Source organism: Lithobates pipiens, unplaced genomic scaffold, assembly GCF_037356315.1.
Source record: "Lithobates pipiens isolate NorthernLeopardFrog02 unplaced genomic scaffold, aLitPip1_a1.2 Scaffold_19, whole genome shotgun sequence".
In the NCBI taxonomy this organism is placed as follows: domain Eukaryota; kingdom Metazoa; phylum Chordata; class Amphibia; order Anura; family Ranidae; genus Lithobates; species Lithobates pipiens.
The window spans coordinates 515,430,278-515,444,884 of NW_027507764.1; the positions used below are offsets into that span (position 1 = coordinate 515,430,278).

General features: G+C 44.2%; 1 protein-coding gene across 5 annotated transcripts in view; it reads left to right on the forward strand.

The window, feature by feature from the left end:
• The window catches only part of OXR1 (oxidation resistance 1), an 807,173-nt gene that overhangs the window by 699,523 nt on the left and 93,043 nt on the right, over positions 1 to 14,607 (forward strand). For all 5 annotated transcript variants that reach the window (XM_077493164.1, XM_077493165.1, XM_077493167.1 and 2 more), the window contains one exon: positions 4,584 to 4,746. In XM_077493164.1, the coding sequence (XP_077349290.1) occupies positions 4,584 to 4,746 (163 nt within the window). The remainder of the gene's footprint in view (positions 1 to 4,583; positions 4,747 to 14,607) is intronic.

A 14,607-nucleotide genomic window follows, 5' to 3' on the forward strand; every position in this document is an offset into this window, starting at 1 on the left:
CACCAGAGAGATTTTCTCTGACATCCTTTGTCTAAAGCCAGCAGAAGAAATGAAGGGTTCCAAAAGCTTTGTTAGAAGTGCTTAAAGTTCCTGGTGACAATAAAAACCTTCAGCCTGCCATAGATGGGTCAAAATGCTGCCAGTTTAACAGAAACTGGGTGAATTTCGATCAGTCTATGGGCAGGCTGGTTACAGTGAAGCAAAGCTATTGATCGACTTCAGTACAACCAGCCTGCTAGTTTTTTTAAATGTATGATTGATGCTGCTATAGCCAGCAGAAGTAATCATTGTATTCTAATACGCAGCAGGAGGTATCAACACCCTTAGTGTTTTTCTTTCCTTCAGCTACAGGTTAAAGGAAAGAAAATTGCTTACTGTATGGCCAGCCTTGCAGTGAATTTGACTCTTTCCCCCATTTAGTCACAAATGAAGAACATTTTTGGCAGGAATTGAGCTTTAAATTACAACAGCTCATTAAGGAGAAACCTCTTTAACCCACCTCTGACCACCCCTGGGCTAACCTGCACTAACACCCCAGCTTCTTACTTAGGCTGGCATTACAATATGCAATTTTCTTTTCTTCAGCCAGGGGTTGAAGGAAAGAAATTTGCTCGATTTCCCTATTAACACAGTTGGTCATCAGAATACAATGATCACTACTGCCGTCTATAGCCAGCAGCAGTGATCGTATGAAGAAAAAAAACAATAGGCTGGTTGTACTAAAGTCGACAGGTGGAGCGACTTTAGTGCAACTAGCCTATCCATAGATGGTTTTAAATCCGGTTCTATGCCGGCTTTACCTCTGTTGCAGAGTCCTGCAGACCGGTTTACTTCCTAGCCTTTGGGTACAATTGTATGACACCACCGCAAGAAGTGTTCCAGTTTAATAGAAACACAAAAGTGCCAGCTTTTGTGGCTGCGTTACATGGCAGGACAGGAAATTAGAATGGGCGGCACACACATGGAAGTGACTCTCGCAGTGACACTGACAGTAGTGTGCAGCAGCACAGATGAGGATGACGTGACCCGCTCCCTGCTTGCCTTGCTCCCGTCCTGCAGAGCTGCACATGTGGCTCTGGCCACTCCGCTCAGCTCCCTTGCACTATGGCATCACACGACACTCTCAGGTACCGCTAGACCCGCTTACCCACCAGTGCCGTCCGAACACACTGTAGCAGGCACATGGATGATCTCGGCCGCCTCTGGATCAAGCCGAGTATCACAGCCATATTTTTAACTGGCAAACTTTTCCTGTTACTGGCAGAAGAAAAGTGCCCTTTGTAGAAAAGGGCTCTTGGGAGATGTAGTTCTGGGGGTTGGGCTATAGTAGGAATCAACCTTTCTGGCAGCTGCCCCTGCAAGAATTTTACAACCTGGTGATCTTACAGGGAGTAATGAAAGCTGTTTTTTGTGCTACAGGAACCAGATGAAAGAAAAATAATGCTGAGATGTGCTCTAGAGGGAGAGAGAAAGATATAGGGGTTTGTTTGGGTAACTCCTGGACATATGCTTTTTAAGTTTTAAATAACTTTGATAAAAAAAGAACTGCATCACTGCAATAAGCAAGTGGAGTACTACCAGTTATGTTGTGTTTTGTTCTCCGATTCTCCTGTTTGGCTACTAGCCGTTTAGCCCATGTGCATTCAATACTTTAGTTTTAGTGCACCTGGGAGGCAAAGGCTTGCCATCCAGCCCTTCAAAGACTTTGGTAGGCTGAAATACGTTGCAACTGGATGGGCTGAATGCTGTACCAAGTGCTCCTTGCATTTAGTGTCATATGTTTTCAGAGACACATTCTCAAGTCTTACTTGGGATATGTTGCATACACTGATACTGCACAAGGTGCTTGCTAGTTTCGTTCCTTATGTAAATAATAGCCTAAGGCCCCTAAGGTTGTCCGATCAGGTCCGCCCGTCAGTTTTTCAGATGGACCTAGTTGGACACTGCATTGTCCTCTATAGAGAAGTGGATGTCAGCTGAAACCCACCGCCATCCCATCTGATCCTGCCCGCAAAAAACAGACGGGTGGTGGTCCTAGTTTCCATTTGTCTGGTGGATCGGATTGGATGGAAACAAACAGGCGGTCAGTTTTCCATATGAATTCCCCGTAGAGGAGCGCAGGACTGTGTCCGCTCTGACACGGACCTGTTATCTGCCTGTTCAGTGGGGATCAGTGGAGAGATCTCTGCTGAACATGTGGATCCCGTTAAGCAGAGGCACCCGTGTGAAAGGGGCCTTACATGGTTTTGGGGGGAGATTTACTAAAACTGGAGATTGCAAAATCTGGTGCAGCTTTGCATAGAAACCAATCAGCTTCCAGGTTTTAGTGTCAAAGCTTGATTGAACAAGCTGAAGTTAGAAGCAGATTGGCCACCATGCACAGCTGCACCAGATTTTACACTCTCCAATTTTAGTAAATCAACCCCAATATCCCTTTGCCCTGGTGTATACTTCAACCTCTAGTGGTGATATCGGGAAATTCTGAGGATCTAATCAATGTGTCGGCTCTACAGGCCTTGCACCTGAACCCTCACAATGGGGTTTATTTACTAAAGGCAAATCCACTTTGCACTTCAAGTGCACTTGGAAGTAAAGTCGCTGTAGATCTGAGGGGGACTTGCAAGGAAAGTAGCATTTTCGCTTGCACATGATTGGATGATAGAAATCAGCAAAGCTTCCCCCCCTCGGATCTTCAGCGACTTCATTTCCAAGTGCACTTGTAGTGCAAAGTGGATTTGCCTTCAGTAAATAAACCCCCATTGCTATTTAGAAAGGCATGGCTTTATCTTCACAGTTTGACAGCACATCATCTGCCTATTGCAGATATGCAGTGGGGGGGGCAAGTTATCTTTTAATTAGGAATTTTCCTATTTCTCTGTGGCCTTTTCTTTTCACCCCCTAGGAATAGAGCATTTACTGTACATCTTCTTGTTCTATTGGAATTCAATTGTTCCTTGCCTGGAGACCTTTTTGTTCTGACTTGAAGCAGGACTCTTGCGAACGGCAGTTCAACTCTCCATTGACAACTTAGATGTAAACGCTTAGGCTAATAAGGGATTAAGGTGCCTCTAAACTCAGCCGTGTTTGCTGTTTCATCTTGCTTTGCTGCCTGGGAAAAGGAAAATCTTAAAGTGATTTTTATTTGGACATGCTTCTTGTTTAAAGTCACATTGATGGTAGTTTGCCTTTAATTGAATTGATCAATAGATCTCCATGACAGCATAACACGTCTGACTTTGTTTTTAGCTGTTTGCCCGGAGTGCTGCTTTAAAATGAATCTGTGGCTCGGCTGTGCGCATACTACTACTACTACTACTACTACTACTACTACTGGGGGGGGGGGGGGGAGATCCTCTGGCACAGGAGGTTTTTACCCTAATGCATTAAGGTAAAAAACCTTTAGGTTTTAGGACCACTTCATATTTCAATCTTTTATTGAAAGTTAAAAAAAAGTACAACAGAACAGTAGAAATGTCGCCTAAAAGGTAACATAAGTTCTTCATGTTGCCATAACAATAAGAACAAGAATACATCAGAGATGCCTAGAAGAATGATCTAATAAATCATCAGATACTGAAATTTTAACACCAGAGATCCCTCTGGTAGGCACCTTAAGGTATAAGATTGATCAACAGCGCTCAATGTCAAAGTCTAGTATTTACAAATTAGAACCTCATTGAACCAAAGTAACATCAAGATGTATTGCAGCATTTGCTTTTCGAAATGCATTGTAAATAGCAGTTTCATGGTAGGGGGAAGTAGGAAGTGAGAGTAAGGAAAGCGTATGGGATGGGAAAATAGGGAACACCCAATAGTCAAATTGCTGAGAGGATAATCGTAATAATGGCAAAGCAATAACATTTGAGTCGCCAAACAGTGGAGAGGTAATCCAAAGCGGAAACAAAAGGAAGAAAAAGTAGGAAAGATCAAAAAGAGGATGGTCAACCAGGGACTCGCTAAGGGAAAGACAAGTATTGAATGCACGGGTCCCGCATTTTGTCATACTTTTTGGTGGTGTTGCGGAGAATACAGGTACGTTTTGTCGTTAACTGTGATCCAATTAAGCTTTCTTTTGACATAGTTAAGTGGTACCACCGACTGCCTCCAATAGTTGGCAATAGCAATTTATAATCCCTTTAAATGCTTGTGCTGTGAAGGTTGAGGATGAATTGTTCCACAATGCCTGCAGTAACAAAGGTCCGTGGGAGCTTGGATGTGAAGACAAATGGCTAAATTCACAGCTCAGATGTGTAAAGGTCTTCTGTACCAAAATATTGTCATTTTGTTTGCTGGTTTTCAAGTCAAGACATCACTATAAGGCAGGCAGGATCAATTACTCACTAGGTAGTAAGGGGGGCCGACCCCAAAACTGCACATAAAAATATTAATAATGTCAGTGTTCATCTGTTCAACGGTAGCTGTGAAGGTCTTGCTTTTCTCAGGTGAAGCTGTCCACTTGGAATCTTCCCTCTGCTAGTATTCTTCTTTTCTGTGTCCTAATCTGACAGGTTCACTTCAATAGCATAACTCTACTTCTCCTTCCTTTTTGACAATAACATCCTACTGGCATTTTCTTTGTACAGGACAGAACACCTTTACTCGTTCTTCATTCAGTGGAGTCCGGAAATCTACGCTGAAGAGATCGGGGAATCCTTTAGAGAGCCGGGCTTTGTTGTGGTTAAAAGGAATGAAGAGCCTGAGAGCTCTGAAGGATCCACAAATGACTCAGCCACACGATTGTGGGAGGTAGGTGGTAAAGTTCATATATACTCAATACATTCCTAATTACCTTTATATTATCACTTCAGGCTTTCGTTTGTTACTTTGAAACCGAGTACTCTGGAATTTGTTAGTGCTCTAAATTTGTCTGTTCGAATCCTATTGTCAGTGTCTCAATGTTTGTATATAAATGTCTAGCCATGGCCGCCAATCATAATCATAAGCCACATGTGTCTCATGTCCTAAATGTTTTCTTCTATTATGATTTAGTAAAATTGGCAAGCTGATGCGTTATGCTTTAATATATCTATGTGCATTAAAGTGGACTTGTATTTTTCCCCTTTTAGGACAAAGTAACAGGTTTGCTTGATAACCTTCTTTGCTGATACTTTTCACATGTTTCCACCTACATCCAACCTTACCAAGTAAGGGATCCAGTACTTCTGAGTATGAGGATCATGTGACTCTCTCCCCTTCTTTGGTACCTTGGTGATCAATCTCCTGCCCTGAGGGTTTAGTGGTGGGAGTGTGGCCCTTAGCTTGTGCAAGATCCAACCAAAAGTAAAGCATACGGTGGAATGGAGGGGATTTATTAGGTGAACTTCTGCTTTGCCCGGTGGTACTTGGGCTCGATTTACACTGCTGCGACCCCAAAGTCGTTCATCTTCCAGTGAGATTTTGCATTGTGACTTGATGCAATTTTAATGCGACTTTGGCCTTGGCAAACCATAACAATACATTGTGTGACGTATATTATATTAAACTTAGAAAACCCTCTGAAATCACAGCCAAAGTTGCCAAGACAAAGAAACAACTTCCTTGTGACTTTTGTGATTTTTACATTGCAATCTATGGCACTCCTCTTGCAAGGAAGGCGTAGAAAGCAGTGCAGGAACTATTTTTTTTTTTTCCTCTTTGCTGCAACTTGATTGGCAGCATTTAAGATGACACTCGCTGAAATGTTTTTTGACTTGTCGTGTGACTTTGTGTCGCACGTTGCAGCAAAACAAAACATTACCCGCGCACACATGCAAAAAAGACATTTACCTCCTGCAAGGCTTATTTAAAACGCCTAGACATTTTCAAAAAACATTATCAAAAAATATGGGGATTTGGTCACACCATATTGCTATATGGTACTTACTGCAACAAAGTACCCCATGATTAGTTGGTCCTACACTATCCATATATTGGGAGATCCTGCTTCTCTGAACCATGGGAGCCATACTCTCCTCTATATGGGAGAACATGGGGTCTCCACCCATGAAACAGATGGCCACTAATGGGATGCACTGATGAGGGAGTGGGGTGCTCCTCACCCAAGAGGATTTGGTCAGATTCCATACAATAGACAAACAAGATATTTGGGGGGCACACCCTTAAAGATGGTGGTCTTGTGGCTACACCATCTTTAATGCATCTTTTAGGGTGTGCCCCCCCCCCAAATATCTTGTTTGCACATTGCAGCAAGTCGCATGAGAAGTCGCAGCAGTGTGGTCCAGGGCTAAAGGTCTAGCAGTATATAGTAGTGTACACAGTAAATCAGTAAAGCAAGAATGAAGGCCTCTTGAGCCCCTTCTAGGGAAAGAGAGCCTTGACTGATGGGGGTATGGCTAGGTACATGAAAAGTAGTAAGGTAGTAAGGGTAACAGAATCAGAATCTGCACATACAAATATTACCAATTTTCACCTCCTGCTCTCTCAGGCACAGTTGAACAGATGAAGGTCTTGATTTTGTCAGGTGAAGCTGTCCACTTGCTGGTCGGCTCTAAATTTTATTCCGGAGGTCATCTTGTGGAATTTTCCATCTGCTAGTATTCTTTTCTATGTCTAATGGCCCGTACACACGATCTGAATATTGTATGCCAGATCATACAACTTTTTTGCCTAATAGTCGCAAGTAGAAATTTAATAGATTACTAAAGTCACGAAAATTCTCTTACGACAGAAAAAAAAAATTGGAAGTGATGATATGTGTTGTAATGTATTTGTATTGTATTTTCGGACGACAACTGTACTTACTAAACAAAAATCATATGATCTGGTATCCTATGAGGAAATTTTTTGTGCATGTACGATTTGAATAATATCAGATGAATTGTGATTGGCTCTCGAAAGCTCTGATTATTATACGGTCGCGTCGAAAGTGGTATTTTTCGTCTGATTTTCGGATCGTGTGCACAGGCCATTAATCTGATTCTTTGCTTGCACAGTCAAGTGTGTCTGAGCATTGCCATGTGTGCTTCTCAGAGCAGCGTGACCAGAGGCTGCAGGGCCCACGGGGAGTAGCGTTAGAAACTTGCTGCATCTGGATGGAAATTGACACAATAAAAAAAAGTATTAAATGTCGAGCAAGGCTGCATTCACACCTGAGCGTTTTCAGCTCTTAAAACGCTTGTAAAATGCTTGAAAAACACCCAAGAAGCAAATTCCCGTTCTTTTCAATGGCACCTTGTCACATCTGAGCGTTTTGTCACTGAAACAAAACGCCCCAAGCTCAAAATAAAATGAGCTTCTTTGGGGCAGATTACAAGCATTTTTCTGCCTTTTTTACATTGGTGACCTGAACAAAATTGCAGTAAAAAAACTGAAAAATGTGCGACTTTGAAACGCTCAGGTGTGAGTGCAGCCTAAAGGTAAACTGAGTGGACTTCTATGTTAGCAAGTTTCAGTGTTTTCAAGATGGCGTTCAGGTTTCTTTCCTGTTGTTTTTTTGTTTTGTTTTTTTGTGACCCTGTAACCTGGTGCTACAAATCAAAATAACACTACAGATGGCCTTGGAGAACTAAGCAGAGATCTTCTGCGGCTGTAGGCTGCCTCACATCCTTCTGTGTCGCCCTGTAATTCCAGACAGACTGCATAATGTTGAGATCAGGGCTCTGTGGACATTTCCTGCACTGCATTCAAGTCACACTGTCCTTTGAGATCTGCAGCGGGTGTCAGTGCAGTCTTAGACACTTCAAACGTAGGTAATAAACAGTGTGCTGACCTGCATTGCATGGTACAAAACGATCATACGATCCGGTTGCCTTACAGTTCCAAAATTATTTTCATACATAATTTTGGTGTGATGCAATGCGATTTGAGCCCATTGAAAATGAATGTGCTTGAATCACTTGCAAATTGCACAGGAAGGCAGTGCGGTTCTTGTGCGATTTTATATGTGAACTGAGGGTAAAGCCAGCCCACCTCTCCAATGCACAGGGGAGCATACTGTGTTCATTTCACTTTTTCAAAGCTGGGTACACCTGGATCGAAAATCCATCCCTGCTGAAACGGCCAAATTCTGATTTGTGTGTAGCCCTCCCAGTTCGACAGAAGCTGATCGTCCTGCTGGAAAAGCCTCCTTCAATCAGCGGTCTGCAGCCAATGGCTGCAGTGCTGATTAGTGTAGAGGAGTCCCTGCGATCACAATACAATAATGCAGGGGGGAGATTCTTGCATCCACCTAGCTTGTAAGGATGTAGTTTTTTTTTGTTTTTTCTTGTTCAGCCCACTGGTTGAACAAAAAAAAAATTCTGTGTACCCAGCTTAGTTCTAATGTAATGGCTTTTCCATGTGACGTTGCTTGGCTCTGGCTGTAGGCAGTTGCCAATCTCTGCAATCTGTGGATAAGGGATTCATACTTCACCTATAATGTAAAAATGCAGCGCGTTCCTTATTAAACTAACGTGCACAATTTCATTTTTTCTTTTAAAAGATAGACACTCGGCCCTTAGCAGGGTAAACCGGAACAGAGATCCCGAGTAGAAACTGCTACTTCCACCATCAACACAAATAGCCTCTTACCAGAAGCAGTTGACCATCCTATTAGAGGGTCAAATACATTGATGATCTCCAAGTGGCTCCAACCACGATCCCCTTCCTCAGCTACCCCATCAGGTATATCTCCTACCAGATTCCAATAATCATGCAGAGGAGTTTCAACACTTAAACCCCAATCCTCAGAGTATATATCTCAATAAAGCAGATACAGCCCCGGATAATGTCTTTTTTTTAATGACAAAGCGTGTAGGGTAGAGCCTGGCATGTGACGTCATTGTGGCACTGGAACGAAGCGGAGTGTGGCCATATTTTGGGTTTGAAACTTTTCTATGTGGATTACCCATGCTATTTTTATACTGCAACGATGTGAGTGGCTTTTTTAATACAAAATACATTTTTAATATATTACGCTATGAAGAGGCTGTATCTGCTTTGAGAGATATACTGTCTCTGATGATTGGGAATGGAGTGAAACTCCTCTGCATGATTATTGGAATCTGGAAGAAGATATACCTGACGGGGTAGCTGAGGAAGAGAATCATGTTTGGAGCCGCTTGGAGATCACCAATGTGTGTTTGACCCTTTGTAATATGGTGGTCAACACCTTCTGGTAAGAGGCTGTGTGTGTTGATGGTAGAAGTGGCAGTTTATACTTGGGATCTCTGTTCCTGTTCACCCTGCTAATGACTGAGTGTCTTTCTATTAAAGCATAAGGGACATTTTGTGTACTTTAGTTTAACCCCTTTGCGCTGACAGTATGCAAATTTGCATGCATGGCTTGAAGGGGCTATACTGGGGTGATGCCTGCAGCTGCAGGCATCATCCCAGTACAGTTTTTTTTAGAGCGGGCGATTGGCTTTTTATTGATGACCGATGTCGCTAAAAGCCACACGGCTGTTATCCTAAAAAAGCGGGAGGGGACGTCTTCCGCTGCTCTTCCCGGGCCTCCTGTCACACCGGGAGATCTGAGCCACCAGCCATCATTTTCGCCGCCTAGGCTGAGACCCACACAAAAACGGATACAGCTTTGAACGAGTCTCCGATGTAAAATCCCAGAAACGATGTCCCAATACTTACTATTCAATACTGAATACTTTTAAGTGCAAAGGAGGTATTTGGGGTCCCAATGCCTCCATAAAGAGTACCTGTCACCACCGAATACTGTGTGAATACAAGGGATGTAACGGCAATTAAAGTAATCAGAATTTTAAAAAAAAATTTAAAGGGGCAATGTCCCCGTGTGCTCGCCCAGCAAAGAAAACTCGTACGCAAGTCGTGCCCGAAAATGTAAAATGTGTTCAAATCACACATGTGAGGTATCGTCACGATCATCAGAGTGAGAGCAATAATTCTAGCACAAGATCCCTTCTATAAAACTAATGTGATAACGGTAAAAAAAAAAATTAAAGCGTTGCCTATGGAGATTTTTAGGTACCTTAGTTCGTCACCATTCCACGAGTGTGCACAATTTCAAAGCATGACATTTTCATGATCTATTTACTCGGCGTAACGTCAGCTTTCACATTCTACAAAAAAATTGGGCTAACTGTACTGTTTTTATTTTTTTTCATGAAACTGTCTTTTCTCAAAAAATTGCATTTGCAAGACCGCTGCTCAAATACTGTGTGACATCAACTATTGCAACAATCTCCATTTTATTCTCTAGGATCTCTGCTAAATATTGATTTTAACTTGTAAGCAACAAATGTCAGAAATAGGCTTGGGCATTAAGGGGTTAATAAGGAAAGCGCTTTTTACATGATATATTCCTTGTTTGTGACCAACAAATGTGCTAGCAGCTTTCCGTATTATCTAGTCGGTCTGAGCTTTTGTATTACATACTTAACTGCAGATTTGTGGTTTCCCTTCCTCCACGCTTCAGAGCTCCAAGCAGGAAGAGAGCAAACTGGTTATGTAGGTGGGATGTAGAGGAGAGACTAAGGGGCTGGAGTTTCAGCTGTGGTTACTCTAAAAGAGGAGCACCATGGTGCTGGCCAAGCCTAGGATTGTGCTGGATTTGCAGTTGAGCAGGAAAGCTAAGAGCAACATGCACTCAGCACTCCAGCACCCTATTCCAAGGAACTTCAAGTCTTGTACTTCTCTATGCTCTTCTGAGGTCTTCTGTGTGTTCTGGAAATTTTGGCCGTAGAGCACACAGCCAACTCTCCTGTTTTCCATAATAACATTTCCATCTTGATGATATAATACTTTAACTTACCTTTAAACCCATTCATCCCAATGAACAGACCTCACCATCCTTCTTACGTTCTCAGTGCCATCAGCCTAACTGCCTTCACACCAGCCAGCATGGCATTTAATTATCATAAAAGCTTTCACAAACAGGAAGTGCAGATTCTAGCCAATCACTTCTTACATGGGAAATGACATCACAGGAAATGACATGCATAAAAGGGGAGGGCACTCACAAGAGGAAGTGCACACGCCCCCTTTTAGTCAGCATGCAGCACAGCTAATACTGTTTTAAAGTAAACAGTATCTAGTAAGCTCATTCTACTGGTTCTTACATGCTTGAGACAATCTGCAGGGATATTGCTACTGGTGTTGTCAATATACGGTACGAGTATATTAACAAGGCAGATACCAATGTCCTCTTATTAAAGCAGATATGTATCCAAAAGGGATAACGCAGCCACACAGAGAGAAAATATGTTTATCTCATTATTTGGACTTTGCTTCTCTAATGCACATAGTCATTTGAAGGCAAGAAGCCCAGCGCATTGTGCTTGGTACCTACAAGCCGGCAAACATCCACAGACACAGAGAACACGTCTCAAATCCCATGAGACCGTTTTTACCACTGGTCTCGATTTAACCCAAGTGCGCTCTGCTAGAGTGTTCCTCGATTAAACCAGACACGGGGAGACAGATGACATTCTATAAAACACACATCCTAGAATAAAATGTTCACATAAATGTTATACAATCAAATTTCCACAACATGTGTAGCCTGCTGGGAGCCACACCACCACCAACTAACGAAATCTCCAGCCAAGCGCATACCTCCCAACTTTTGCTGATAGGTGTCCCTCATTCCCATCTCAAAAAGTATGCAGGCATAGGACACACCCCCTGCCACACCCCCTTAGGCTGGGTTCACACCGCTGCGGGGGGAGAACCGGATGTGATTCGCACAGCAAATCACATCCGATCTCCGTAGCGCTGCGAGTTCAGCCATACAGATAGTATGGCTGAACTCGCAGCGGTCCCGCAGCAAACTCGCACGGGACCCTTTTTTGGGTCCGCAACGGAATCGGATCGCATTGGGGGTTCACACCATGCGATCCGATTCCTGTGCGAGTCGGCAGATCGCACTGCGATATGCCGACGGATCTGGGGGTGTCATTAACATAACATTGACACCCCCAGCCGTCCGCATAGGGCAGTGTGAACTGCCGGCGGGAGTAATGCGATGCGGGAAAACGCAGCGGATTCGTGGCGTTCCCGCATCGCAGCAATGTGAACCCGGCCTTAAAGGAGAATTGTAAAAAAACAAGATTGGTTAAACCCACAAGTGCTCTTTTTTTTTCATTTTTTTTTTTTTTTTCTTTTTACTATTCCTTTATACGGGCTTTTGGAATTTACAAATGCAGCGATAGGAATGACTGAAGATAAAATATCTTAATGTGTGTTGCAGCACAATGCGAAAATGCAGCATGCATTGCAGTCCTTTGCAAACAAATTATGTTGTCTAATGCAACATGCCTTCATGCCCAAAAAATGCATGAGGGGTGAGGAGCTTGACTCGTTGTTAAGTTTTTATTGATGTCTCCATTAAAGTAGAACTTTATCTAAAAACTAAAAAAGGGCAAACAGACAGGATCTTTGATGCATTATTGCATTTAATGCAATGCATGCTTTGTCTCTTCTGCATTAAAGTTGCCTACCTGCTTTTCCGCCCCTCACTGTAGAAGCTGGCCACTCAAAAATGTCAGCCGATGGCGAGTTCCAGGACACCGCATTGCCGGAGCCAACATGAGTATATTTCCGCTAGAATGGCTCAGCAGTTGTCCTGTTCACCAGTGTCACTGGGGATGGAAGGGTTAATCCAAAATTTTGAGCTGCCATCAGACCTGGTATAGAGGGGGAAGTCTTCCAATGTGGCTACTTTTTCCCATGTTGACCATCTTAGAGGGGAAATCCCTTATATTGAAAAGATATTCTCTCACTTCCTGTTCAGTAAACAGGGAAGGAAGTGAAAGGAAATCTCTCTGGATTCACACCGGAGCACGCTCCAGCTCACAGCAGGGTCCGGTGTGTTTCCATTCACCGTTTCAGGTTCGATGTCAGCCTGAATTTTGGGCTGAATTTGGACCTGAAACGGAGCCAAAAGACGCATAGGACTCCCGTGCAATTTGCACCGGAGCCGCTACAGAGATATGTGAACCGGCTCCATAGAGGGCCAGCCACAATCTCTCCTGCTATGCGGATTGTATGCGGAGAAACCGCAATAGTAGCAATGGCAATAGTGTGAACCCAGCCTGAGACACAAATGGCATTAAAAAAAAACAGTGGTTGTAACCCTTCACTACTTTATACAAGAATAGATTCTGCTTTAGTAATATTTTAAGACCATTATTAGACCACAAACACATGCTGGCCAATCCTGTCAGAATGCCATCGAAGATCTTCATGGTTCAGTCTCTGGGACTCTTGGGGAGACCTGCAAGGGGTCAGGGCTGTCTTTAAGGCAGGGCAAAAGGGGCAGCTGCCCTGGGCCCTGTCATTGTTGTGGGGCCCAAAGCAGCTGTCTCATACTTGCCAACTATCCCAGTTTACATTCCCTTGTCCCTTGAAGTTTTAGTCCTGTGCTGCTACTAATGCTGCCCAGCTCTGCCCTATTGTTGTGTACAGATGACTCACCTGCAGACCTGTGTTTACATGTAAATACTGGCATTCATATGTAAATAGCAGTGACGTGCATATGTAAATAGCTGAGGCCAACTGCATTGATATGTAAATAAAGGCAGCATTCATAGGTATATCATGCCCCCTGCAGTGAGGAGAAGATGTGATGTAACCTATAGCAACCAGTGAGCAGTATTACTGTACAGCAATCTCTAGCAGCCAATCAACAAGCAGAAATGTGCTGTAACTTCTAGCAACTAATCAGTGAGCCTTAAGGAGTGTTGTAACCTCTAGCAACCAGTCAGTAAGCAGTAATGATATGCTGTAACCTCTGGCAACCAATCGCAATCGCTGCCTGATCTGATACAGTAAACTGATTTTAAGTCTAGCTGCTATTTATTGTATGTCTCTGAGAAAGTGGAGAGCGAAATTGCATGGGGGGAGGGGGGCCCTAAGAATTTTTGCCCAGGGTCCAATCAATATTAACCACTTGGGATCCGCGCTATTGCAAAATGACGGCAATAGCGCGGACCCACATTTCCGGGACTACGTCTATTGACGTAGTCCTGGTTACGAGCGGCCTGCGCGCCCCCTGAGGGGCGCGCGCGGCGCGCTCTGTGATCGGCGAGTCCGTGAGACTCGCCTGATCACCGATCCGTGTAAGGGGTCGATCCCGACCCCTTATCACGTGATCAGCTGTCAGCCAATGACAGCTGATCATGTGATAAAACGGAGCCGGTAATCGGCTAGTATTCCTCCTCGCGCTGACAGCGCGAGGAGAAAAAAAAAAAGCCGATCGCCGGCGGCCGTGTTCGGGACATCAGTCCCGATCACGGCCAGCAATATAAAAGGACACCTGCCCCCTGCCAGTGCCCACCTGCCACCCGCAGTGCCATCCTGAATAAAGTAAGTGCCCCCCTGTCAGTGCCACCCAGCAGTGCCCATAGTGCCCACAGTGCCACCCAGCAGTGCCCACAGTGCCACCCAGCAGTGCCCACAGTGCCACCCACAGTGCCACCCAGCAGTGCCACCCACAGTGCCACCCAAAATCTGCCTCAGGTGCTGCACCCCAGTGCCGCCCATCAGTGCCCAGCAGTGCCGCCCATCAGTGCCCAGCAGTGCCGCCCATCAGTGCCCAGCAGTGCCACCTATCAGAGCCACCTATCAGTGCCACCTATCAGTGCCCATCAGTCCCATCTATCTGTGGTACCTATCAGTGCCCATCCGTGCCACCCATCCGTGCCACTTATCCGTGCC